At 35.7% G+C, this 26,276-nt stretch overlaps 2 protein-coding genes across 2 annotated transcripts; both read left to right on the top strand.

Annotated features, from left to right (window-relative positions):
• Positions 1-629: 629 nt before the first annotated feature.
• calb2a (calbindin 2a) lies at positions 630-13,057 on the top strand. Its single transcript, XM_048168022.1, has 11 exons — positions 630-811; positions 3,545-3,621; positions 5,090-5,179; positions 5,432-5,512; positions 6,142-6,198; positions 8,897-8,974; positions 9,432-9,487; positions 9,567-9,606; positions 9,693-9,746; positions 12,261-12,332; positions 12,426-13,057. Exons 1-11 carry the CDS (start codon positions 718-720, stop codon positions 12,540-12,542), a joined length of 816 nt encoding a protein of 271 aa, XP_048023979.1. The 5' UTR covers positions 630-717; the 3' UTR covers positions 12,543-13,057.
• A 4,550-nt stretch (positions 13,058-17,607) lies between these two features.
• got2a (glutamic-oxaloacetic transaminase 2a, mitochondrial) lies at positions 17,608-26,271 on the top strand. Its single transcript, XM_048168019.1, has 10 exons — positions 17,608-17,792; positions 19,517-19,673; positions 19,852-19,980; positions 20,072-20,131; positions 21,059-21,220; positions 21,661-21,765; positions 21,989-22,139; positions 24,591-24,756; positions 24,842-24,992; positions 25,084-26,271. The coding sequence occupies exons 1-10, from the start codon at positions 17,710-17,712 to the stop codon at positions 25,204-25,206; spliced, it is 1,287 nt and encodes a 428-aa protein (XP_048023976.1). The 5' UTR covers positions 17,608-17,709; the 3' UTR covers positions 25,207-26,271.
• The last annotated feature ends 5 nt before the right edge of the window (positions 26,272-26,276 follow it).

The raw sequence follows: 26,276 nt of genomic DNA, 5'->3' as shown, positions 1-26,276 counted from the left end.
GAAGGACATGAGGGTGAGTAATTCATGACAGAATTTTCATTTTTGGGTGAACTAACCCTTTAACTCTTTCTCTCTTACTTCCTTATATGACCTCTGAAGGGTCATAGTGCCTATCCCTGTATCCTAGGCCAAGTGATTAACATAAATGTGTGATTAACAAAACAAACTAAGTGAAAAAGGCCTAAACAATAAGTTCATATACATAGTGCAAACTGAAAATGCCCCCTTTTCAGAGTGGCGTATCCCACAAAACTTTGAACTTTGCATGCATGCACTGGAGCTACAGGTAAATAAAAAATAATATAATCCCATTACACACATCCCATTAAATTAAATTATATATATATATATATATATATCATCTGAGGTCATTCCATAATTTACATGAATATCAGCCACAATATACATTACGTTAGCGGAGCAGAACGTTTAATAGCCTACATACAGTGATTCTGGTCCATCTACATGTTTCAGTGGAAGCATCTGTAGAGCTGAGCATCTCCAGCAGCTTTCCCAGCACGTGCGTGAGTGCTGAGCCATGAAACAGTGATCCTGGAACTACTGCGCCACCCGCATGAACGCCAGAGGATTGCAAGCGCTCAGCGCATTTAAAACCCCCTGCGAACCACTGGGGGAGTTACAGTGCGAATTGGACTCTGACTGAGTAAAAGTTCGCCCGGGATTTTCTTGTGGACAGTAGGACAGATACACGAAAACATGGCAAACAAAGGACAGCAGCCTCCCTACCTTCACTTGGCAGAGCTGACCGCATCCCAGTTCCTGGACATCTGGAAACATTTTGATGCAGACGGTAAGTCCAGATGCGCCGTTTATTCCACGGATTATGATTCTGAAATGTCATAAGTGAAATTTTCTCATTTAAAAAAGCAGGAAAAAAGTTTGACGTTAACAATAAACATTTGCTAATACTTGTAGGGTTCGATATCTCAAAGTGTCAGTGTTAAAACTAAATAATTTAACAGCAATTTAGATCACAGAAAAAAAACTTAATAAACAACATTCGAACATGTATAACCTAAAGCTCTTGTGATCAGCTGGCTAATGCATACATTATTGAAATACGTGAGGTGCGAAACTAACTAATAATTGAAAATACAATTTATGATATAGAACAATTTATACAATTTATGATATATATATATATATATATATATATATATATATATATATATATATATATATATATATATATACTATTTTTTATATATACTATTTTATTATATTCATCACAAGTGCACTGCCGCCTCTTGGCACAAATTAGTGAAATTATTTTTTACTCGGGTATATCTCGCATTTATAGTATACTGGTGGCCAAATGATTCACCGAGGCTGTATTTGAAAATCTAGCGACCTGCCCACCTCCCTCGACATCATTTTTGTGCATCATTCGCTGATTGGGTTTGAGAAGTTCACTTTCTTTAACACGGTCTATTCCAAAGTTTTTTGGGTTTTTTACGCATCCTGGGCATCTGTCAGTGCGAATTGTTGGGATGATGGGTGTGTGTTCAAGGTCCTCATCACCCAGGACATCTTGTGAAGATCATTTACAGGAAGGATGTTATTCCTGGAGAGTTAGCAGACAGTTCTTACATCCTGTAATATCTAAAGCTGAAAATATCTCATTGACTAATTATTTATGTATTAGGAACACAATCGTATCCGTAGGGCAGATGTTATCGTTATTGGCAACTTGGGTTTCTTTCCTGTTCGTTTCCCGCCTAATTTGTATAGCCTAGATGAAATACAGAAAGAAAGAAAAAAATGAAATTAGGCTAAATAACCTAATATTATGTGAAGAACATCGCCTATACCAAAGTCATTTTTATTTCTTTGCATATACTTACTAACCTCGAATATCTAATAAAATCTCTTATAAGATCCCTCATAGTAGGACAAAACAAAGTGGATAATAAAGTATCCTTTTTTTTTTTTAATTATAAGATGCCTGTTCTCTGTTTAAAGTTTAATGATTCCATTAAAAAAGAAGGTAGCTACACAATCTGTCAAGTTTCTGAGGGATGGATTATGATGTGTTTAGTTAAAATGTTACCAATTATTAATGTAACTTCCACAAAATTGTAATTAAGGAAGAAATTAATCAGAATATATTTTTAATGAAGATTCTCAGTCATTCACATTATCATAGAATATCTTCCCTGAAGATATTAAGAAGCATCTGGAATTATTTTCCATTAAAGACGCTTTAACATCCATTTAAGTAGCTGGATGAAATATTTCTTCCATTTTAGTATCAGTATAGTAAACATAAGGTTCAGCAAGTGACACATTTTGTTATGTCATAGTCCAAAATGGCTCTTCCAACACATCAGTTCTATATCCAAGATGGCTGGCCATGCCGGAAAAATGCTAGAAAAATGATTATAATAGCGTAGGCAGAGCCATGGTAGAAATCATAAATGAACGGCCAATATGTAGGTTATTTAATGCCCTGGCCATATTGCGCATGAGCACGGATCAACAATCTGTACACATTGACATTTTCAAAGACCATGAGTTCAAAGCGTAAACAAAAATTGAATTCATTGTAAAGAGAATGAATGGTCATATTATCTCTCAAAATGTCAGAGCAATCATCTCGACACCAGATGGCAACATAGCAGACAATTCCAACATACTCAGCAGGATTAATGCATGTATAAACTATTAATTATTATGTATTGCACCCAACAATTTAGTAGATTAATTATTCTGTATAGATCTCTGTCTACAATCAGTGTTCGTTCTCTCAACATTGCTGACACGCTAGTAAGACTGCCTGTCTTCATACATACAGCTCATAGTATTTTCTCTGCCATGCTGTGATGGCACTTCACATTTATTATAAATTACAGAAAGAGATAGTTCTCATTAGTCATGTGTCCAGCTGTCTAGAAATGCCACTATAATTCACAGGCAAATTAATCAAAATAGTAGTTCAGACTAAGACATTTCAAACATGATAATAGGACAATACTTACGAACCCACTGTAATTCTCACTTCACATAAGTTACAATCACATTGGTGATGTATTAGGCCATACACACAAAATCTCATTTCAAACGCGTACACATACGCATATTTCCTTTGCATGAAGGGCCAATTTCCTGGCATGGGAAATTACCCCCAGATGGTAATATTGCATTTATTTGTAGAGGCAATTTAAAATTTCAGCATATTCTCTGAAGCATCAAGAAGAATCTCCTTTTCGTCTTTTCAAATAAATGGCTTTAAAAGGCTCATACTGTAAGGCCCCCAATTAGAGGAAAAATGGAAAAGAGAGAGCCTTCAAAGCTTAACTGGGAGACTAGCCATCAAAAGTTTTAATTAAGAACTGTGTTACTTGGATTGGGTGCCAGCCAACAAACCAATCTAGAGTTAACCAGCTTCAAAGCAGCCATCTAGGCAATCTCATTACTTAGCATTTCCATTGAGAGACAGTAGTTATCTAGTCATATAATGACAAACATCATTATAGATGAAGACATCTCAGTAAGTACTGAACCATACTTCCTTATATTCCAGGAAATGGCTACATTGAGGGTAAGGAGCTTGAAAACTTCTTTAGTCAGCTGGAGATTGCACGGAGAGGGGCTGGTGTGGTGAGTATACGGACAAGTGAAGAAGCATTAACATCTCATTTTAAAAACTGTAAAACCCAAACCAGCCCTGTTGTATTCATTGTGCTCAAATTGAAAGTCTTTTGCATGATTCACATCAACTAAAAAAGTGAATGTTCTTTAATTTACTCACCTTCATTTCATTGACAATTTTCTTTATTCTGTGGAACACAAACAAAGTTCTGTCATGACAACTTTCGGAGTGTTTGGCAAGATAATGGATATGTTGACATGTTTGATCTCGTTGGAATAGATCTGCTACGCTGCTGCTGCTGTTATTGCTGCTGCTGTTGGTTATTGCTGCTGCAAAGCAAGTGCAGGACTTGCTACTGCCAATACATACATAGACACGCTGCTGTGAGCAAGTAAGACATGCTGCTGCTGCTGTACAAGATAGCATACATGAATTACCCATAGCAGATCAATACAGGTGGAGCTGGGGAAGGTGGAGGGTTTCTGAAAGTGCGCTGCAAATGCTACAGCAAACGCTGACCAAGTTTTTGAAGGTTGAGCAGCGAGCTCATTGGCTACTGATACAGCAGGAACCAATCAGCTGTGCCCTAGAGAATGATGTGATTGCAAGCAGATTGAGTTAAAGACCTATCAGCTTGTGCCATCTAGAGTTTCATGACAGAACTTTGTATATTCTGAAAAATGTCTCCATGTTTTTTTGTCCATACAATTAAAGTTAATGGGATCCAATGTTGTTTTAGACCTTATTGAGTTTCATTGTACGGACAAAAACAGTTGAAACATTCTTCAAAATGTGTTTTTATGTCATACATGTTTGAAACAACATGAGGGTGAGTAAATCATTACAGATTTCTCATTTTTGGGGGGAAATATCACTTTAAGATATTGATAAAAATCAAAGCTGCAGTGTATCAGCATCATCCCCATTGGCTCAATCAATGGCATGATTAGGGGGAAATGTTTATTTACATTATCTTTAGATATCATTTGTCTTTACAACACTAAGAAAAAAAACAGAAAAGACATTTCGTTTAACCCTAAAATACAATGCAGTGCATAATTTAAAATATGGGGAAAACACCTTTCAATACTGTCTGTATGGAAAAATCAATACTGAAAATTCCTTCATATTAACACAATACACTGGGCCCTATTTTTACAGATTTTTCTTAGAGTGAACTATCTGCAAATCAAATATATAAAGACCCCAGATGACTAGGCAGATGGCATCCAGGAAAGAGAGGACAGGAGATTTTATCTTTATCTCTGTATGTTCAACAATAAAACGAGGAGAGCCTCATAAAGTTAGCAATCCTATTATCTGCCTTACTGGTGGCAATGAATATGGCTGAGGACAATGTACACCACTTATAAAGTGTTAGCTTTTTCCTAACCTGAGAAGCACAAACTGAATAAAGCTTTTCCAATAAAAAACGAATGAGAAGAAGATTCATCTTGTTGTGCTTTCTTCATACAGGACCCCTCAAATGCAGCCTTTAAAGAGAAGATGACAGAGTTCATGCAGAAATTCGACAAGAACAAAGATGGGAGAATTGAGATGTCAGAGGTAGAGGAACGCATCACTTAACACATCACTGTGACTCTGCTGTTGACAAGCTCGTAAATATCCAGAGACCGCAATTATCCCATCATCCTTTCTGAGAAGTCTAATGCCACTCATCACTTTAATCAAACCTCTAACTTATTGATAGAGCTGTCCAAAAAGAGCCGGTCTCAAATAAGAACAATTGAGGTTTTCAATTCTTTGCGCTCCCCTGTTTTATGGGTGTCTAATCCAATCATCTATACTTTCCATCAGCTGGCTCAGATCTTGCCCACAGAAGAGAACTTCCTTCTCTGCTTTAGACAGTTTGTGGGATCCAGCACTGAATTCATGGCAGTAAGTGATGATGCTACTTTTTCATTTTATAGATCCACGGTCATTTATGATATATATATCTTTATAACACTTGGGCACCATACAAATATTTTCCCTACACTCATTCATTACAATGCATAGCCAAATACTTCATTTTGGATGGTCTGATCATCAAAAAGTGACTGTCTCAATCAATGATGTATTATGTCAAGTTGAAGAGAGATTGGAATCAAGGAGAAAGGGAAGCTTTTTAATCATCCAGTTTGGTAGGCAAGCCTTTTAAAGGGATAGAATGAGTAAGTACAAACTTCTATTTTCAGACGCATGTATTATGGATGTGCTGCTGTAATTCTCTGTAGACCTGTAGAGGGAGGCATCTATCTTTGATAAGAGCCTGTGATGGAAACAAGGCCAGCTGCTAGATTAAAACATTCATTAAATGGCATTTCTTGCTCCTTGTTCTCACAATGCAGCTGCTTCGAATACAGAGGGTGTAATGAAAAAGCCAGTTTAATTAATGTACTGTAATTATTTCTCCCCTTCCGCATTTACATGCACTCCTGTACCTCTGATTTGTCAAACCTAAGATATATTGTGCATAATATAATTATAAGGTTACAGTATCTTTGTATGTTTGTCTGTATCTGTAGGCCTGGCGGAAATATGACACAGACCGCAGCGGTTTCATTGAGGCTAATGAACTTAAGGTAAGATTTCTATTACTTTTCCTGCTGTGGCCATCACAACAATCCTGAAAAGAGTTTCCAAAGCCGCTAATGTGACGAGGCAGATGGAAACTATGCAAATCGCCCTGGATTCGGTGGCTGGCATCCGAAGAGAGTATACAAATCACTACATTTGTAAACAAAGCAAATGAAGCAATGATCACTGAGGAGACGATGACCTCAAAAAATGTATCACAGATGCAATGCTTAAGGGGGTTCACAAACCAGAACAGGAGGGGGTTTGTAAGATAAGACACTCTTAGAAGAAAAGGTTCAATACAGAACCTTTATAGAATATAAAAGTTTCTATATAGAAGGGATCTGTCATGCATTTCTTATATAGAACCTTTTAGGGGTTATGGATTTAGTTTTAATTAATCAATTTTGTTTTAATTCACTGTTAATTAGTTAATTAATTTTATGCTCATAAATATAGATTATCAGTAGAAAAAATTGAAATAACCTGTTAAACATTAAAGTACTGTGCAATCATTCAAGACATTTATCCTTTTTGGTATAAATTGTTCTTAATTTTCTATATTGAACCTCACTGAATCTTTTTGTAGAAGATGGGATACAAAAAAAAAATTAATAATAATTAGTATTATTTTATATATATATATATGTTGGGGAAAGTTACTTTTAAAAGAAATGCATTACATTATTGTGTTACTCCGTAAAAAAAAAAGTAACTAACTGCGTTACTTAGTTACTTTTTATGGAAAGTATTGTGTTATGTTACTTTTGCGTCTTTCTCATCTGGGCTGGGCTGTTTGTTTGCTTTTATAACAACAAAAAAAGTTCTATTTTTGGCAAATGTTAAAGGCAGGGTAGGTAAGAAATTTTGTTCCAAATTTGTTTAAACTTTCTATATATATACATGCATAATTAAAATGTAAGAACTCTGATAAAAAGAGTATAAAAATCGAGTGACTCTAGACCGTTTAATCTGTATTAAACACAGCTCATTATTTCCATCCGGGACGAAACATAGGATTGGCTTAGGCGGCTGTCACTCTCTCGCAACCATGGCAACCACCCTTTTGCCACACATGACCTGCCCACTTGCGCGCGCACGTTTGATTTGGGGAATCCAAGAGGCATGGATCCTAGGAATACCAAAACAATGGCAGAGAAACAGCAAGCTAAATTCACAGTATCGGCCTATGCAGTTAGTGAAGGCAAACCAGGCAAAAAAAGGAAGACAGTAACAGTACAAGAAAAGGCAATGAACAAAAAGTCTTTGGATAAACAAAGAAATAAAACGCGAGTTAATATCGGCGTGGCTTTCCAGCGATGGCGAGAACTGAGGGAACTCAAGGGGCTGAAAAGTGACTCCTTGATGGCTTTATTTCTGCTGGACAGGTAAATCTTTCTTTTTGTATTTTGATCATACATATTTTTTTGTTTATTTTTTCATGAAGCATGTGTCATTAGCACACGTAGCTGCGTAATATAGCTAACATAACATTACTTAGCGAGCCGTAGTAGAGACGATAAATAATGATAGCTATAGTGTTGAATTGTGCATAATTTTACCCTCTGTCTAACTCTTTTACCATGTTCACCTGTAAGTTTACCTGCACGTTTTTTTTTCGCCTTTGTTTTGTTTTTATATTCTCTACCTATGTTTACTGATGTCTTTATCTTGTATCTGTGTGTGTCGTACACACTTTGTTGTATGTGTGTGTTATTATTTTGTGTCTGCAATGCAGTTGTGAGTTGATATTTGAGTGTATGTTACTCTGTTGATCTGTAGAACAACGTATATGTTATGAATCTTACACGAAATTCATCTTCATCACAGTGTAAATGATGGTAATGGAAAAACGTGTATCATGCAACCTGTTTTTAGCTTTGCCTTATAGATAGCTCGTTAGCGAATCAAAAAATATATATTTTAAACTTTACCAATATCAATATGCTAGCTTGATAGTGAGTACTAAAATACATCTTGTTTGTTTATCTTCATAATTATAAAGTTATTTTTATTACATGTGATTCTGACATGATGTCACTACATGCCGTGCTCCTTCCTCTCCGCTCGTCTCAGGTAAATAATGCGTCTTCCAGCTCAGTGGTCGGAGTCACACGTTCATGCGTTTTGGGGGCGTGGCTTTGGAAGGAGCCCAGAAGGGAGGGGGTGGAGTGAATGGAAATAATGAGCTGTCTTTAAAACAGTCGTGAGAGGTCTACAGACACTCGATTTTTATACTTTCTTTTTCAGAGTACTTACATTTTAATTATGTATTGATATATAAATAAAGTTTAAACAAATTTTGAAAAAAAGTTTTTTATACATTTTTTTGCCTACCCTGCCTTTAAGGCCCGTTCACACCAAAAGTGAAATGAATAAGCCTTTTAACATGGGGACAGGAGAGCTGTCAGTCAATAAATGTGAAAAAGTAACTTATTAACTCAGATATTTTGTTGTAAATTTAAAGGTAATGCGTTACTTTACTAGTTACTTGAAAAGAGTAATCTGATTACATAACACGTTACTTGTAATGTGTCACCCCAACACTGTATATATATATATATATATATATATATATATATATATATATATATATATAAAATATATATAATTTATATAATATCATTTAATAAATTAAATCAATTATTTAAATTTAAACCGTTAAAATGTATATAAAATCATCAGAATCTTTTTTTCCAACAGGGCTTCCTCTCTGACCTGCTTAAAAAGGCAAACAGACACTATGACGACCAGAAATTGCAGGAATACACACAAACAATAGTAAGTAGTCGTCTTTGTGGTGCATTAGTCAATATCTCATACACCCTAGTGTCTTATCTTTATTCATGGCATTTACTTTTTTTTAAGACAACAAGCTTTTACCCCACAATCATTTAACATTGAACACAAATCTAAAACTTGAAAGTGTTATTTTACCTTAAAATCCTGGAGCCGTTTGCCACCATGCTTGACTGAGTTGTACATGCACTGACCCCACGGGTTGTGTCTGCACTCCAGCTGTGCTAACATATGTCCACTCCTTAAGGCCAGAGACACAAACTTGAATTATTCCAAGGCAAGCCGGTTGGTTAATTGAGAGCCTTAGTTGTCCTCTACTCATTGTGATGAGAAATGTTGTGCAGCAATAGGAAATATTGATTCAATAAAGAAATTTGAAGCAAGTTCAGGATTTGCTGACTGTGTAAACATTGAAACTGAGCCATTCTCTCCTTTGTAGCTCAAGATGTTTGATCTGAATGGCGATGGGAAACTGGGTCTGTCTGAAATGGCGAGGTAAGGAATTAAAAAACAGTTCACTTTTTTACATTGTAAGATGCATCAACCCAATAATAATTTTTCTATTTATGTTAAGGCTTCTGCCGGTTCAGGAGAATTTCTTGTTGAAGTTTCAGGTGAGAGCACGTTCATTCATAAAGTTCATAGCTTTCCTAAGATCTAGTATTTTTAGTTACCGAACAATGTTTTTATTCCTGAACAGGGCGTCAGGCTGACTGCTGAGCAGTTCAACGCCATCTTTACATACTATGATAAGGTGATGTATAATCCAGCAAGAACAGCTAAACATCTTTTGCAGGGCTTTATATTGTGTAGATTTGTATGCACTGCTGTAGTGGTGTTGGAAATTTGATCTTACCCTCCTTCGTGAGCGCCTTCTGAATGCAAAACAGTGTCCCCATTCACCTGTGCAGGAAAATGAGCAGAAGCACCTGCACCTGTTTTTCTGCCCACATCTTCCAGCTTGGTGGTATCATCATTTGGAAAGTGATTTAAAATGCAAAATCAGAAGCATATTTACAACAGTTTAAGTGCCAACCACAAGTAATTACAGAAATCCCAATGAAAATTTCTGCAACATGAAAATTGCTATTTAATGCTGTACTTCCACAAGTTCATCATTAGTCTTTCTCCAGTTAACGTACACAGACCAGGCTTAGGCCTTAGGAAGGCAAGAGTATCTCAACCTTGTTCTATATAATCAAACAGTCTCAAATTAAACAAAATGTCTGTGAGCAAATAGAGACCATTAGACAACAGCACCCACTCGCATTTGTTAAGGCTAAACTTAGGCTTGCTATGAGGACCATGATTCAATTATACATGAAATGTAATCCACGTGAACACAATGTGTATCAGATGTTACCATGTAAGTGTGTAATTAATGTAGAATTTGTCTCTGTATCTCATTCTCCTCTCGGCAGTCAAAATGTCTTACTGTCGTTATGAAAAATATTGAGAGCAAGACACATGCAAGGCCATCTAAGCACTATTATGGTTTATAGTCATAAAATAAGAAATGAAACAGACAGGCATTTGGAAAAAATAGCATTTTAACAGGGTCCCTGGTTTAAAACTGTAAAAAATCTATTTAAAAATACATTTATTTCAGAATATGTATACTTCAAATTCATTAACGTATTTATTGACATATCACTTAAAGTGCTAAAGAGGATGTTTTGTTTGCTATATTACTTGAAACTGTCTTTACTAACTGATAAAAGACTATTTATTAGGTGCACTGAAAGGAATAATATCAATATACATCATCTGTGCACGAGGTAGGGCCTTAAAAACATCAGCCAATCTCTTTTACGATCATCGCGTAAACGATTGGCCCTCTGGCTTGTCAATCACTGCCATTGTGAGAGACGTGCGCGGATTGGCCCTCTGGCTTGTCAATCACTGCCATGACGTTCCTTGTGAGAGACGTGCGCGGCTGCGCGCTCCAGTAACTTTCCACACTCCACAGGCGCCGCATGCAATGTTTTTGTCAGGAGACAGGAGTAACAACTGCAGATTATGAGTTACCTGTGGTGAGTCCAACATAATGAATCCACTAACACGACACAGCGAATGCCGGTGGTAAACACTCGTGTTCCAATACTCGTGCACGAGTTTTGGGAGGCGTTCCCTCGAAATGAGCTGTGAAGGAGGGGGGTTGTTCTTACGCATGCGCTCATTTCAAAAACCCTCTAACAGTCTTTGTATTTGTTGTATACTTAGCACAAAATAAATGTATTTCAAATACATTTTAGTCACTCAAAACAAAGTCCGTTAACATTTAACAAATGATCATTAAGCCAATATGGTTCTGTTCATACAGCACATATGAACAGGCTCTTAAGCTGTGTTCAGACTGCCAGCAAAAATCAGATTTTTTGCATATCCAGATGGGTTTTTGAAAGTCTAGACAGCAAAAAAAAAAAACACTTGAAATCTAATTTATTTAAATCTGATTCAAACCACATTAAGTGGTTTGGAGAGCGAAGTGATGCACCTCCATTTTCAGTTATGTCTGGACAGTGGACACAAATCTTATTTGATCACTTGCAATTAATAGTGTGGACAGTCTGCCTGAAAAGATCTGATTTGCCTGAAGTCTAAACATAGCCTTACAGGATTAATTCACCAAAAAAATAAAAGTTCTGTCATCATTTACTCACCCTGATGACTCCAAATCCATATGACTTTCTTCTATTGGATAGCAAAGCTGACATTTTACTGGCTGCTCTTTCTCGTGCTAAAACAATAAACATTGACCAAAGATTTTAAGCATCAAAAAGGACACAAAAGCACTTTAAAAATATCATTAACATGGTCTATACAACTTGTGCACTGTATTCCACTGCCATATGATCTAAATCTAATCCTTATTCACTAACGACCTTGAGATTATGAGAGAAGTAGCAATGCTTGATTCGTGAATGAATTGTCATTTTCAGTCAGATCTAAGTTCATACAACCGGTCTAGGGTGCATTTCCCAAAGCCAACCAATAGAGTTCAATGGGACTTGTGACCATAGTTGGCTAATGATGCTTTTTGGAAACAATTCGTTCACAAACTGGAATGATCCGACTCTCAAGTTCTCATTCGCACAGTGATTCATGCGCTGCAGTAAAATTTCAATGTGTTCCGCACACAAGGCTCTCCAAAAAATCTAGAAAAGAAAAATCTGTAAAATCCTCCTTTGTTCCACTGAAGAACATTCAAAAGGTTTTATAAATTGCGACAAACAAAATCTCATGGGTGTTGTTTTCTGCTTTCAAGGATGGAAATGGCTATATTGACGAGCAGGAGCTGGATGCTCTCCTGAAGGACCTCTATGAGAAGAACAATAAGGTGAGATAAGAAGGCTCAGAATTGGTATAGCGTTTCAAAGTGACAAATAATGAACGCATAATCTTACTGTACTGTGCTTGTGTTTCACCTCAGGAGGTGGACACTAAGAGCCTGACTGGTTATAAGCAAAGCATCATGGCACTGTCAGACGGGGGAAAACTGTACCGCTCAGAGCTGGAGATTGTCCTTTGCCGGGAGCCCATGCTGTGAGGCTTCCTGACCTCCATCTCAGCTCTGTTCCAGCTGCCTGAATACTGTAACCGTGTGCATGTGCCGGGCACCCCCGTCCTCCTCCCATCCCCCTCTCTAAATGAGTTCTGAATGAGTGTGCACAGAAAAGCACAAAGTCTGTCCTCTCCCCTTCTTTCCTTTCCCTTCCCACAACCCAATCGCCACTGCTTTCCTTTGCCTACAAACTGAAGCTACTATGATGCCCTCTGCTCAATTTTTAAACTATATATTTAAAGAAGAACCTTTCTGAAGGAGTAGCAGACTACTGGTATATTATGATTAGATATGTGACATATTTATTTGGAGTGCTTGGCTTTAAATTCTTCTGGTTTCTTCCCTTCCGTTTGGTTTCGTCTTCAGTTTGTTTTTGTCCTCATTTCATCTTATTCCTGCCCAATTATGTTTGGGTTTGTGGTGTATGTTTTTTTGTTTTTTTTGGCTGATACTGTTTAAGGATGTAACTGAGAGCATTAATAAAAGTTATGTGATATAAATTGTGTTTTATGTTTTGTTTTTGCTAATCCAGGTGATTGAAATACAATTGCAGGAATAGTCCTTTTACAGAACAGAACATACTGAACTCTTTGAAACTGTCCTTTGTTACACATAACATCTCCATGATGTCAGTTCCTCTTTGACATGCTGGGTGGAGACATCACATTTCTAGTAAAAAATCGTTCCTAATTGTGTCCAAATGCATTTAAACCACATTAAATAATTTATCTGCAAGACTTTCCTCTTACATAGCAGAGTTTGTAGGAATTCCTATCAATTAATCATCAGAACATGAATAATTCATCCAAATGCAGTTTTGGTTTTATAAATGGGGATTCTCTACACTGCTTGCATTGACTGATAACATTGCTCCAATGTGCACTGGTGATTGTGTACAAAACATTTATTTAACTAAATCTAATCTGAAAAATCTCAATTTTAACACTCTATATATTATTTAATCCTAATAATTTAGCAAAAAGCACATTCCTATATCTGAAGACAGCTGTTTAAAGTAAAAACAAATACTGATAATTAATTGAAAATGTTATAATTATATTTCTTAAACATTTCTGCAGACTTTAATTTATAAAAAGAAGCAATGTGACTATTTAACAGCTTCACAATGCTGACTTTTTTTTCTTAGCATGTGCTCAAGGGATACCAGTGAGAATCTGGTTCAAAGCAAATGAACTGTAAAGGAAAATAATATGCTGAGACGGTTCATCAGCTCCAAATATTTTGCTTTTAAAGATATCAAAAGCTGTGCCCTACCATTTTTACCTTTTGAATACAATTACCAGAAAGCATTCATAGTCTGGTATAATGTCTATATTGTAATTACTAGACTAATGAATTAATAAATGAAGAGAATCCTGTTCTTTTATTGATGATGTTTAAATATAGCTACTATGAATTTAATGAGGAATTGAGAGTGGATGGCTAAATTCACCTCTTCTCTAGCCTTTCTACACTGCAAAATGGGAAAGAGGCTATGCTCTTCAAAAAGAAAATATTGTTAGCAATCGATTAAAAGACAATCGATGCCAATTGAAAATCTAAAACAACAATTCAAAACAGTATTGGATTGAATTAAAATTCACCATTGTTCATAAAATTTTGTACTGCTGCAATTTCCCCCTATCATTTCTTTTATAAATCATTGGAACTCATTCTTTTGACGTTTATGTATTGATGTCTACCAATTTTTCATTAAAGTCAACAAATCACATTAACAGCAGTAACCAAGACAAGCATCTGAGAATACATAGGCTTGGAATCCATTTTCTAAGCTATGCCTCAAACATTAATAGCTCACAGCAACTACAAACTACAAACACACAACAGCCTCAGCTTATCTTCCCTGGATCTCCTGCAAGGCAGGCGAGGATGGTACCACTGAAGCACCAATGCTCTCTGCCACTCAGTGTATGCTGATATAATTATAAAGGCCTTTAATGTCCTTTAGGCTCATTGTGAGCCTCATAAGTCACATATAGAAAATTGAAAGCATAAAAGGGAAAAGGGGGATGGTTGCTAAGATTAAGAAAGGATAAGCAAAAACGCGCTTGAATGGATGTTGTATGGTCATGATGGTAGTTAGATACATAAGGATTGAGGCTCACAGATTCATTCTTTACTTGTGCTCAAAAATACTGAAAATGTGACAAGCATGTCTGGCAGTTATTGCAAAGTTAAATTGTGATGTCAGTATTCACAGCATATTAAACTGCAAAACGCAACGTCTCTAGGCAGATGATTTGATATAGAGACATTTCTATCCTTTATAGCCTATAGAGAGGGAGGTGAACCTTATACTATTAGCACTTCTTTAAATAGTGAGATCAACAGTGCTGCAATGTGTGGAGCAACAATGACTCCAAGTGGCCACTTATTATAATTGCACTAGTATGTCAATATACATATTGCTTCACTCCAATTCAAGTGTTGGACATCTCAAATTGCTTGTAATTTGTCTGGAAAATTGAGAACAACACAGCTTGTGAAGACTGAACCATTTTTTGGACATATATTTGACCATGTAATTGTCATATGGTAGTATTCACATTCAGTCTAAAAGCCCCTTGGAGAGTTACAGTGATACAGTACACAGGCATAGTTATACATCAAAATGTCATAATTATGTTACTTAGTTACTTTTATTTTTGGGGAAATTTGTGTTACAATATTGCATTACTCCCTAAAGATGTAAATAATTGCATTACTTAGTTACTTTCAGTGTTGGTGAAAGTTACTTTTAAAATAATGTGTTACAATATTGTGTTACTCCCTGAAGAAAGTAACTAATTGTGTTACTTAGTTACTTTCAGTTTTGGGGAAAGTTATTTTTAAAAGTAATGTGTTACAATATTGTGTTACTCCCTGAAGAAAGTAACTAATTGCGTTACTTAGTTACTTTCAGTTTTGGGGAAAGTTATTTTTAAAAGTAATGTGTTACAATATTGTGTTACTCCCTAAAAAAGTAACTAATTATGTTATTTAGTTACTTTTATTTTTGGGGAAAGTTACTTTTAAAAGTAATGTGTTACAATATTGCATTACTCCCTAAAAGATGTAAATAATTGCATTACTTAGTTACTTTCAGTGTTGGTGAAAGTTACTTTTAAAAGCAATGTGTTACAATATTGTGTTACTCAAGTAACTAATTGCATTACTTAGTTACTTTCAGTTTTGGGGAAAGTTATTTTAAAAGTAATGTGTTACAATATTGTGTTACTCCCTAAAAAAGTAACTAATTACGTTACTTAGTTACTTTTAGTTTTGGGGAAAGTTACTTTTAAAAGTAATGTTTTACAATATTGCATTACTCCCTAAAGATGTAAATAATTGCATTACTTAGTTACTTTCAGTGTTGGTGAAAGTTACTTTTAAAAGCAATGTGTTACAATATTGTGTTACTCCCTAAAAAAGTAACTAATTACATTACTTAGTTACTTTTAGTTTTGGGGAAAGTTACTTTTAAAAGTAATGTTTTACAATATTGCATTACTCCCTAAAGATGTAAATAATTGCATTACTTAGTTACTTTCAGTGTTGGTAAAAGTTACTTTTAAAAGCAATGTGTTACAATATTGTGTTACTCCCTGAAAAAGTAACTAATTGCATTACTTAGTTACTTTCAGTTTTGGGGAAAGTTATTTTAAAAGTAATGTGTTACAATATTGTGTTACTCCCTAAAAAAGTAACTAATTACATTACTTAGTTACTTTTAGTTTTGGGGAAAGTTACTTTTAAAAGTAATGTGTTACAATATTGCATTACTCCCTAAAAAAGTAACTAATTATGTTACTTAGTTACTTTCAGTGTTGGTGAAAGTTACTTTTAAAAGTAATGTGTTACAATATTGCATTACTCCCTGAAAAAGTAACTAATTGCGTTACTTAGTTACTTTTTATGGAAAGTAATGCATTGCGTTACTTCTGCCTTACTTTTTCTCACCTGGGCTGGGCTTGCTTGTTTAACAAAAAATAAATAAAAGTTATATTTTTGGGAAATGTAAAGGTCCTTTCACACCAAAAGTGAAATGAATAAGCCTCAGGCTTAAGGAAGTGCAACCTTACTCCCAATTTACATTTATGGATTTGGCAGACACTTTTATCCAAAGCGACTTACATTGCATTATACTATACATTTGTATCTGAGTCTGTGCAATCCCTGGGATCAAACCCATGATCTTGGCATTGCTAGTGCCAACGCTCTAACCACTGAGCTACAGGAATGCTCTCTCTACGTCGGGACAGGAGAGGTGTCAGTCTATAAATGGGAAAACAAATTAACTTATGTTTCCGTTTTGAAAAAGTAACTTACTAACTTACTTTACTAGTTACTTGAAAAAGTAATCTGATTACGTAACTCGTGTCACTTGTAATGCGTTACCCCCAACACTGGACTTGGTTGTTTGTTTTTTTAATAACCAAAAAACAAAAGTTCTATTTTTGGCAAATGTAACTTTTCACACCAAAAGTGACAATACTCTTACTTTAGCAATAAAAACAAAAAATGAAACACAAATGTGATGTTTAACAAAAGTCATGTTTGCTCGTTAGTATAGTTGAATTCAATCATCAAATGTCAACAGCAAAAACATTTGTTAATAATAAAGTGAAATTAATCAAATTATATATTTAACATTTTAATTATTGCAGGTTTGCTTAATAGCTTGTATTTTTTCTTTCATGTTGAGGTATACTGAATCTGTTTTTGAGCAAGTATGCACGCTCACAATTTCAGTACTTGAAAAAAGTAATCTGATTACATAACTCGCGTTACTTGTAATACGTTACCCCCAACACTGACTATAGCAAGGCATAAGTAAGTAACATTTAGGTAAATACTTCAAAATAATCACTTCTGCACAAGATGTTCAATTTGCGTTTTATAATACCTCAAGAACAAATCCAACCAAACAGGCCTTTAGTTACTGAGAACTAACAACCCAACACTTCAATCTAGTATGAGCCTCATCAGACCAGTTCTTCGTCTCAGTCCCATATACTGTACTACCTCTTGTCTCCAGCAGCTATGCAATGCAATGTCCTTGGAGGCGCTATAATCAACGCATGCTGCACACAAGTTCAAGTACCCAGCCAGTGTGCGTTTGTCTTCCACCAAGTCATCTACTCTTCCAGCAATGGCCCTGCTAAAATCCAGCAAGATTTTGACTAGTGTCGGGGCTCAGGCCCCTGTTTTAGCAGTCTTACAGCTCCGTGCAAGGTAATTTGAGGCTTTATTTTTCTTGTGCAAACACTCTGTTGACAAGTTAGCTTGTGCTAGCGAGTTAGCGGACTGAGCACTAGTGCAGCTCCACTGAAAGTTACAGTATGCCACTTACTGTAACACATGAGACATTAACCTTGTGCTTATAATTCAACATAGTTAATAATATATTAATGCTTTTGATGTTTAACGAGTTTATCTTTCAACATGACATTTTAATAGCATATGACGGCTGTCAATAATGTCAGAAGTTATATATCACTAATAGGGCTTTGATAATCGATCAGAGATAATAAGATCAGCACAGGCGAGAAGTGTTCATAATGACATTAGTGATATATCAGGTTCAACAAGGCCTAGCTTGCTACTTTCTGATCCAAGGTTGTTTATATATTTTTCTCTCTGTTTTATGGTATTATAACATTAATAGTGTGAGATGAACAAAACAGCCTCCTTATTAAAAGTTATTTTCTTTTACTGCTGTTTCTGTTCAAGTTTTAAGTTACATAGCCGCACTACTTTTTTGTATTTATAACTTTTTTTATTCAAAAACGTTTTATTATTATTATTATATATATATATATATTTTTTTTTTACTAAATGTTGTTTATTTTATCTACTTGTTTTATATTTTGCTCTTTAACTTTTTTTTGTTAATTGTCATTTTTTGGGTTTACATAATTATATATTATATAAATTATCTGTAACTTGAGTAGGAACATAAAAAGAACATATTATGCCTACTTCCTCAAATTGGGCCAATCGCCACAGTTCGTACTCAGACAGAGACAGGGAAGCATCTACATAAAACACCTCATATCCCTTAAACATTACAATAATGTCTTTAATTAATGTTTTACATTTAGGGTTTTGCTTGTTATTGAGGATAAAAAGCTAGCAGTATGTCTTAAACTCAAAAGCTTACAGTACAGCAAATGTGCACATAGTACGTTTTTTACTGTAGTTCTAGTTGCTGATTGGTACAAGGTGATTGACATTTAGAGCCAGGTTGAAATGGGCAGTATGTGAGTGTGACACATGATTGGTTCTGATGCAGAGGGTGGGTGTTGTACACCTCTTTTCATTGGATTACCTCACTTTATGTGGGTGGGGTTTAGACTGGAATTATACTTCCATTTTACACTGGTAATTACAGAGATGACCTACTGTGCAAGCTAACAGAATCTTTATTTAGAATGACATGGCCATTCTGAAACTGTTCAAAGTATCCATCAGAGCAAATACAGCCATGCGATGTGCTTAAACTTGGAGTTCTCTACTGTAAGCGTTCATACATGAAGTCTCATTAGTGCAGTTTAGCAGTGTAGTTAAAGCTGTTAATGACTTCATTCCAGCTTAACAAGAACAAAAGCTCTGTTATGATAATCACCATATGATAAACTTATCCAGCTTGGAGAATTTTTAACGAGACGTCCAAAGAATGGTATATTTTTTTCCACTAATGTATATGCAAAGTAGTTTTAGAGCCAGTGAAAATAGAAGGTGGTCTGAATTTAATTATTAGGGATGTTTGAATTTCAATTCTTTGGGGTTCACAGCTATAAGAGTTTACTTCCAAAAGCTTGTGCAAGAATGAAACCAAAAACATTTAGCTATTAATATCAATTTTCCACAATGCACACAGTCATAACAATTTGACTGGAGCAGCATATGTGCACTCAACATTTAACCTAAAATTAATCTCTGTTTTTTTTTCACAGCTCATGGTGGACTGAGGTACAGATGGGACCCCCTGATCCCATCCTGGGTGTCACAGAGGCGTTCAAGCGTGACACCAACCCCAAAAAGATGAACCTCGGAGTAGGAGCTTATAGAGATGATCAGGGCAAGCCATTTGTCCTCAACTGTGTCCGAAAGGTGCCCCCTTCATTTTAACATAACAGTTTGACTTACATTATGATATGCTATGATCTTGTTAGATTTCCCTCAATCAAACGGCAATTGTCCATAATGCTATCCATTTCCAATCAGCCAAATAAAGTTTTAATATTCTAATCCCTGCACAAAACAAATGACAGGTTTTTGGTATTGTCAGGCTGAGGCCCAGATTGCTGCTAAGAAGTTGGATAAAGAGTACCTTCCTATTGTAGGATTGGCAGACTTTTCAAAGGCCTGTGCTCAGCTGGCTCTTGGACCTGATAATGAGGTCTTAAAGAGCGGAAGAGTAAGTACTTCAAAGCAATGCATTTTAAAAGGAAGTCTTTTGCTTATTCAATTATTAGATGTGATTAATTCCCAGTTCTCTTTGCACGCAGAGCATCACTGTCCAGACTATCTCTGGAACTGGATCTCTACGTGTTGGTGCTAACTTTATGGTATGTAGTTAAACTTAGCTGTTTGTAAGGATTTCATAATATATTTGTTTTATATTCGGCTGTAATAGAGCACATGAGTGTTATAGAGTGTTATGGAAGTATAATATTTTTTTTAATTGCCACTCCAATTTTTACTCCCATGAAGCATTCCAAATGATGTAATTCGAGTCACTATCCATACATTGTCAAACAACTTGCATATTTTGCAATAAACCTTTAATATATTGTTTTTATTCTTTAATTTTACACTATCATTCAAATGTATGGGGTTGGTAAGAATTTTCCATGTTTTTGAAAGTCTCTTCTGCTCGCCAAGGCTGTATGTATTTGATCAAAAATACAGTAAAAACAGTAATATTGTGAAATATTATTACAATATATTAAAAAATGTTCCTATTCTATACACTTTAAAATGTTGTTCATGTCTGTGATGGAAAGCTGAATTTTCAGCATCATTACTCCAGTCTTCAGTGTCACATGATCCTTGAGAAATCATTCTAATATGCTGATTTGCTGCTCAGGAAACTATTATTATCATTATTAAACAGTTGAAAACAGTTGTGCTGTTTAATATTTTTGTGAAAAAGGTGATACATTTTGTTCAGGATTTTTTTTTTAAATTTAATTTTAATTAATTTGCTGTCATTTTGATCTATATCATACATGAAATGATGCATTTCTAAAATCTGTTTTTGATTTATCTCATTCCTAATTATTCATGGGATGAGTTGTTCATGTTTTGCTTTAAATTTAAGTTTTAATGTGGTGTTAGGCCTGATTGCTTTGAATACTGAAAGAATACTCAAAAAGCAGTCACTGTTGACTATTTTTTTGTCTGTTTTTTATGTCTGGTTATTGGTTGTAAAGAGAGTTCAAATAATTAAATGTGCTTCACCACAAGTACTCACATAACTTCTTCTTGGCTAGGCACGATTCCATAATGCGTCCCGGGACGTGTACCTGCCTAAACCCTCCTGGGGAAACCACACCCCTATCTTCAGAGATGCGGGCATGCAGCTAAAGGCTTATGCCTACTATGACCCTAAAACCATTGGCTTTGACCTTAAAGGAGCCTTGGATGATATTTCAGTAAGACATTTTTTTATATCTTGTACTTTATCGGGAATAAGCAAGCATTGTACATTTGTTGCATTTTTAGCTGTTTTTTTTCTTCTCATTCCCCTATTCTCTGCAAGGTTGAGTATTAAAGGGATAGTTCACCTTAAAATGAAAATTCTGTCATCATTTACTGTCATCAAGTTGTTCCAAACCTGTATGAATTTCTGTATTCTGCTGAACACAAAACAAGATATTTTGAAGAATATGGGTAATCATACAGTTTATGGATGAATTCATACAGGAAATTCATTTTTGGGTGAACTATCACTTTAAAATGGAATCATTTTATTTTGAAATTCTGGAAAATGTTGTAATATGTGGTGAATTTCTGTAAATGAAGTGTTGGGGAAAAAACGAAAAATGTTTTTCCCACAAATGAAATCAGATTTATGTATTTATTTCTCTTTCAGAAAATCCCTGAGAAGAGTGTGATTGTTCTGCATGCGTGCGCTCATAATCCCACAGGAGTGGACCCAAAGCCCGAGCAGTGGAAAGAGATGGCTGCTCTGATCAAGGTAACTGGTTTTGGCATTAAATTAAAGTCCAAAATCAAGCTGACCTGCAGAAAAGCTACTTACTGAAGTGACCGAGAGATAAAGTTGGAAAGCCTTATACATTATCTTGTCCATGGCTTATCTTTGTGTTTGACCATTTGGACCGATAAAAGAATGACTGTCCTCAGTCTCAAACGAATGACTATTTCAGTGATAATAAGATTCTTCACTCTCATTTCAACAGAAAAGAAACCTCCTAGTGTTCTTTGACATGGCTTACCAGGGATTTGCCAGTGGCGACATCGATCGTGACGCTTGGGCTGTGCGTTATTTCATTGAGCAGGGGCACAACATTCTTCTGTCCCAGTCTTTTGCAAAGAACATGGGCATGTATGGTGAGCATCAAATATATTGTTAAAACAAATGACTTGTATTACACTTATATAAAAGTAAGTAAGTCCCTAAATAGCCCCATTCAAAAGTCTCTTCTGCTCACTAAGGCTGCATTTATTTGATCAAAAATACATTAAAAACGGTAATAATGTGCAATATTATTACAATTTAAGATTTTTTTTTTTTCCTATTCTATACACTTTAAAATGTTGTTCATGTCTGTGATGGAAAGCTGAATTTTCAGCATCATTACTCCAGTCTTCAGTGTCACATGATCCTTCATAAATCATTCTTATATGCTGCTCAAGAAACATTTATTATTATCAATGATAAAAACAGCTGTGCTGCTTAACATTTTTCTGGAAACCATTCAAACGAACAAAAAAGCTGACCTATAAATGCCTTTCCTGTCACTTTTGATCAATTTAAAGGTGCCCTAGAATTAAAAATTGAATTTACCTTGGCATAGTTAAATAACAAGAGTTCAGTACATGGAAATGACATACAGTGAGTCTCAAACTCCATTGTTTCCTCCTTCTTATATAAATCTCATTTGTTTAAAAGACCTCCGAAGAACAGGCGAATCTCAACATAACACCGACTGTTACGTAACAGTCTGGATCATTAATATGTACGCCCCCAATATTTGCATATGCCAGCCTATGTTCAAGCATTAGACAAGGGCAGGACGTCTGGATGTGCACAGCTGAATCATCAGACTAGGTAAGCAAGCAAGGACAATAGCGAAAAATGGCAGATGGAGCAATAATAACTGACATGATCCATGATATCATGATATTTTTAGTGATATTTGTAAATTGTCTTTCTAAATGTTTCGTTAGCATGTTGCTAATGTACTATTAAATGTGGTTAAAGTTACCATCGTTTCTTACTGTATTCACGGAGACAAGACTCGTTATTTTCATTTTTTTAAACACTTGCAGTCTGTATAATTCATAAACACAACTTCATTCTTTATAAATCTCTCCAACAGTGTGTATGTTAGCTTTAGTCACGGAGCACAGCCTCAAACTCATTCAGAATCAAATGTAAACATCCAAATAAATACCATACTTACGCGATTAGACATGCTGCATGACGAACACTTTGTAAAGAACAATTTTGAGGGTTATATTAGCTGTGTGAACTTTGTTTATGCTGTTAAAGGCAAGCGCAAGCTCCGTGGGCGGGGAGCACGAGATTTAAAGGGGCCGCAGCCTAAATCGGCTCATATTTAATGATGCCCCAAAATAGGCAGTTAAAAAAATGAATTAAAAAAAATCTATGGGGTATTTTGAGCTGAAACTTCACAGACACATTCAGGGGACACCTTAGACTTATATAACATATTTTAAAAAGACTATGGCACCTTTAATGCATCCTTGCTGAATAAAAGTATTAAATTCTTTAAAAAAAATCGTACTGACCCCAAACTTTTGAATAGTAGTGTAAGTATAATCTAGTCACTTATTTATCCTTAAACAAGTGAAAAATTCTCCCACTATAGTAAGACAAAATACTCTGTACAGATATATTCTTGAGTAAATTAATCATGTTTCAAGGATTTTTGCTATATTTTAAAGTGGTCCTTGATTATGATTTCACATTTTTAACTTTAGTTAGTGTGTAATGTTGCTGTTAGAGCATAAACAACATCTGCAAAGTTACGATGCTCAAAGTTCAATGCAAAGGGAGATATTTTCTTTTACAGACATCGCTTTTTAAGAACTACAACTAACTGCTGGTAGGGACTATAACAAGCTTCTTCCTGGATTGGTGACATCACAAACCCAAGAATTTACATAAACCCTGCCCTCAGGAACACATTACAAAGGGGGTGAGGCCATGTTGGGCTGCTTTAGTGAAGAGGAAGAGTTGTTGTAGTAGAGTGTTGTTACCATGCCGTCATTTTACGCCGGACTGCTTCACAAACGAGGGTCAATTCAACGCTGGATTTGCACAAAAGATCAACATGACGACACATGCTAATCGATAAGTTGAATCAACTCCACATCAACTACACAAATTTATCCAAAGTTGTAACTTCTTCGTGAGTCTCTCCATCAGCGTCGACTCCGGTTTGAACAATGTAATGCTGAACACCGTTACTGATAATTGGCATTTTGGCTGCGTGAGATTCTCCAGCTTTGTTGTTGTTGAGCAACCGAAGCGCGAGCTGTTAAAGCTCCGCCCTATTTTGGAAAGCAGGCCGGGAGCAGCAGCTCATTTGCATTTAAAGGGATACACACAAAAACAGTGTGTTTTTGCTCACACCCAAATAGGGGCAAATTTGACAAGCTATAATAAATGATCTGTGGTATTTTGAGCTGAAACTTCCCAGACACATTCTGGGAACTTATATTACATCTTGTGAAAGAGGCATAATAGGTCCCCTTTAACTGGAAAATATTTTTCTATTTTTAAGTCAATGCTCTGTACCTCTGCATCTTCAGGTGAGCGTGTAGGGGGCTTCACGGTGGTGTGTAAGGATGCTGAAGAGGCGAAGCGTGTGGAATCCCAGCTGAAAATTCTCATTCGGCCCATCTACTCCAACCCACCCATGAACGGAGCTCGTATCGCCTCCACTATTCTCAACACACCCGAACTCTACAAAGAATGGTGAGTCCTGAGATTAATCCCCGTCATGAACACAGCCAATGAGAACTGAGATCTACAGACTGTGGCTTGACTGTTTTTCCGGTAGGCTCGAGGAGGTGAAAGGCATGGCCTCCCGTATCATTAGGATGAGAGAGATGCTTGTTTCTAACCTTAAGAAGGAGGGCTCCACTCACAACTGGCAGCATGTCACTGACCAGATCGGAATGTTCTGCTTCACGGGACTCAAACCGGAGCAGGCAAGTCAAGTGAAAGTGCATTCTGTGTATCTCTGATAAGCCTTTTCTCATTGGCTTTTATCTGCTTGTCTTCTTTCTGGCTTTTTGTCAGGTGGAGCGTCTGATTAACGAATTCTCTATATACATGACAAAAGATGGCCGGATCTCCGTGGCTGGTGTGACGTCTGCAAACGTGGGATATCTAGCACACGCCATCCACGCTGTCACCAAGTGAAGCTGACAGCAGACAGAGAGCAAGCAAAAAGTAATTTAGATGATATAAAGTCCTCTGCTGTCTGTCTTTTAGAACCAGATATGAAATAGAACTAATGTAGACTTCTAGTTCACTTGATTTGGCATTATAAATGTTAATTCATGACTATGAATGTGAACCCCTCAATAAATTGATAAAAACAAGCTTTAAAGGATATCACTTATCAGTTCTGACACAGGAAATCATGATAAGAATGTTTTTATGGTCCAAAATATGCTGATATATCATTTAACAACATATAATATACACATATTTAAAGTTAGAGAAATCACTGAAAGAAGTAAACAAAATTTCACGTTTGGACATTAATTGCAAAGTCTTAAGGACTGTAACTGTTTATCGGGGTAATTACACTTATCAAACTGATGATTCGGCATCAAAGGTCTTCTTGAGCAGTAACATGTTCTTCTTAGACATGCTTATGAAGATAAGGCACTTTTCTGTACCGAATTATTGTAATCTGCAATGTCAGCACTCTACTAGTGATGAAAGATTGCCCATAGTGTATGCACTACATGTGTTCTTGCGTAATTTATTATAAATTTATCTGTGTAGTTGTCCCAGATGTCTCACATAAATCATTTTATAAATCATTTGGCATTCACACTAATTTTGTGTTTGTTCTAACTCGCCGTTAAACTGAATCTGATTCGTCAAAGGTTAAAAAATTGTCAGTGCATCTGTGGACAAAATTGAATTAATCGATCCATTTTATAATAAAAACTAACTTGAACACATATTGTAACTGATATTTCAGTGGTTAATGATGCTTTAAGAAAAGCTTTGTGTGTTTATTCCTGTGTGTGGGTGTTGATTATGTGAACATGCAGTTTGTGAGGATAATTCTGTTTTGAAAAACTGTTAAAATATATATATATATTTGTATAATTGATTATTGAGTTCCTAAATTAAATTAAGCGATTTATGAAATGTCCAAAGTTCTCTAGAATATACATCAAAATGAAATGTCACGAGTGATACTGTATATGAACAATAACAAATGAATAAAGGTTAGCTCAACGAAAACTCAC

The sequence above is a fragment of the Megalobrama amblycephala genome, linkage group LG19 (genome assembly GCF_018812025.1).
Source record: "Megalobrama amblycephala isolate DHTTF-2021 linkage group LG19, ASM1881202v1, whole genome shotgun sequence".
Classification (NCBI taxonomy): domain Eukaryota; kingdom Metazoa; phylum Chordata; class Actinopteri; order Cypriniformes; family Xenocyprididae; genus Megalobrama; species Megalobrama amblycephala.
Note: the sequence above shows the minus strand (reverse complement) of the source record. Positions and strands in the feature narration are given on the sequence as shown.

Coding starts and splice junctions, on each gene's coding strand:
- calb2a (XM_048168022.1), top strand. CDS start 718: ATGGCAAACAAAGGACAGCAGCCTCCCTACCTTCACTTGGCAGAGCTG. Junction 5,180..5,431: donor GGAGAATTGAGATGTCAGAG/GTAGAGGAACGC, acceptor ACTTTCCATCAG/CTGGCTCAGATCTTGCCCAC. Junction 5,513..6,141: donor CCAGCACTGAATTCATGGCA/GTAAGTGATGAT, acceptor CTGTATCTGTAG/GCCTGGCGGAAATATGACAC.
- got2a (XM_048168019.1), top strand. CDS start 17,710: ATGGCCCTGCTAAAATCCAGCAAGATTTTGACTAGTGTCGGGGCTCAG. Junction 17,793..19,516: donor GTCTTACAGCTCCGTGCAAG/GTAATTTGAGGC, acceptor TTTTTTTCACAG/CTCATGGTGGACTGAGGTAC. Junction 21,221..21,660: donor GAGCCTTGGATGATATTTCA/GTAAGACATTTT, acceptor TTTCTCTTTCAG/AAAATCCCTGAGAAGAGTGT.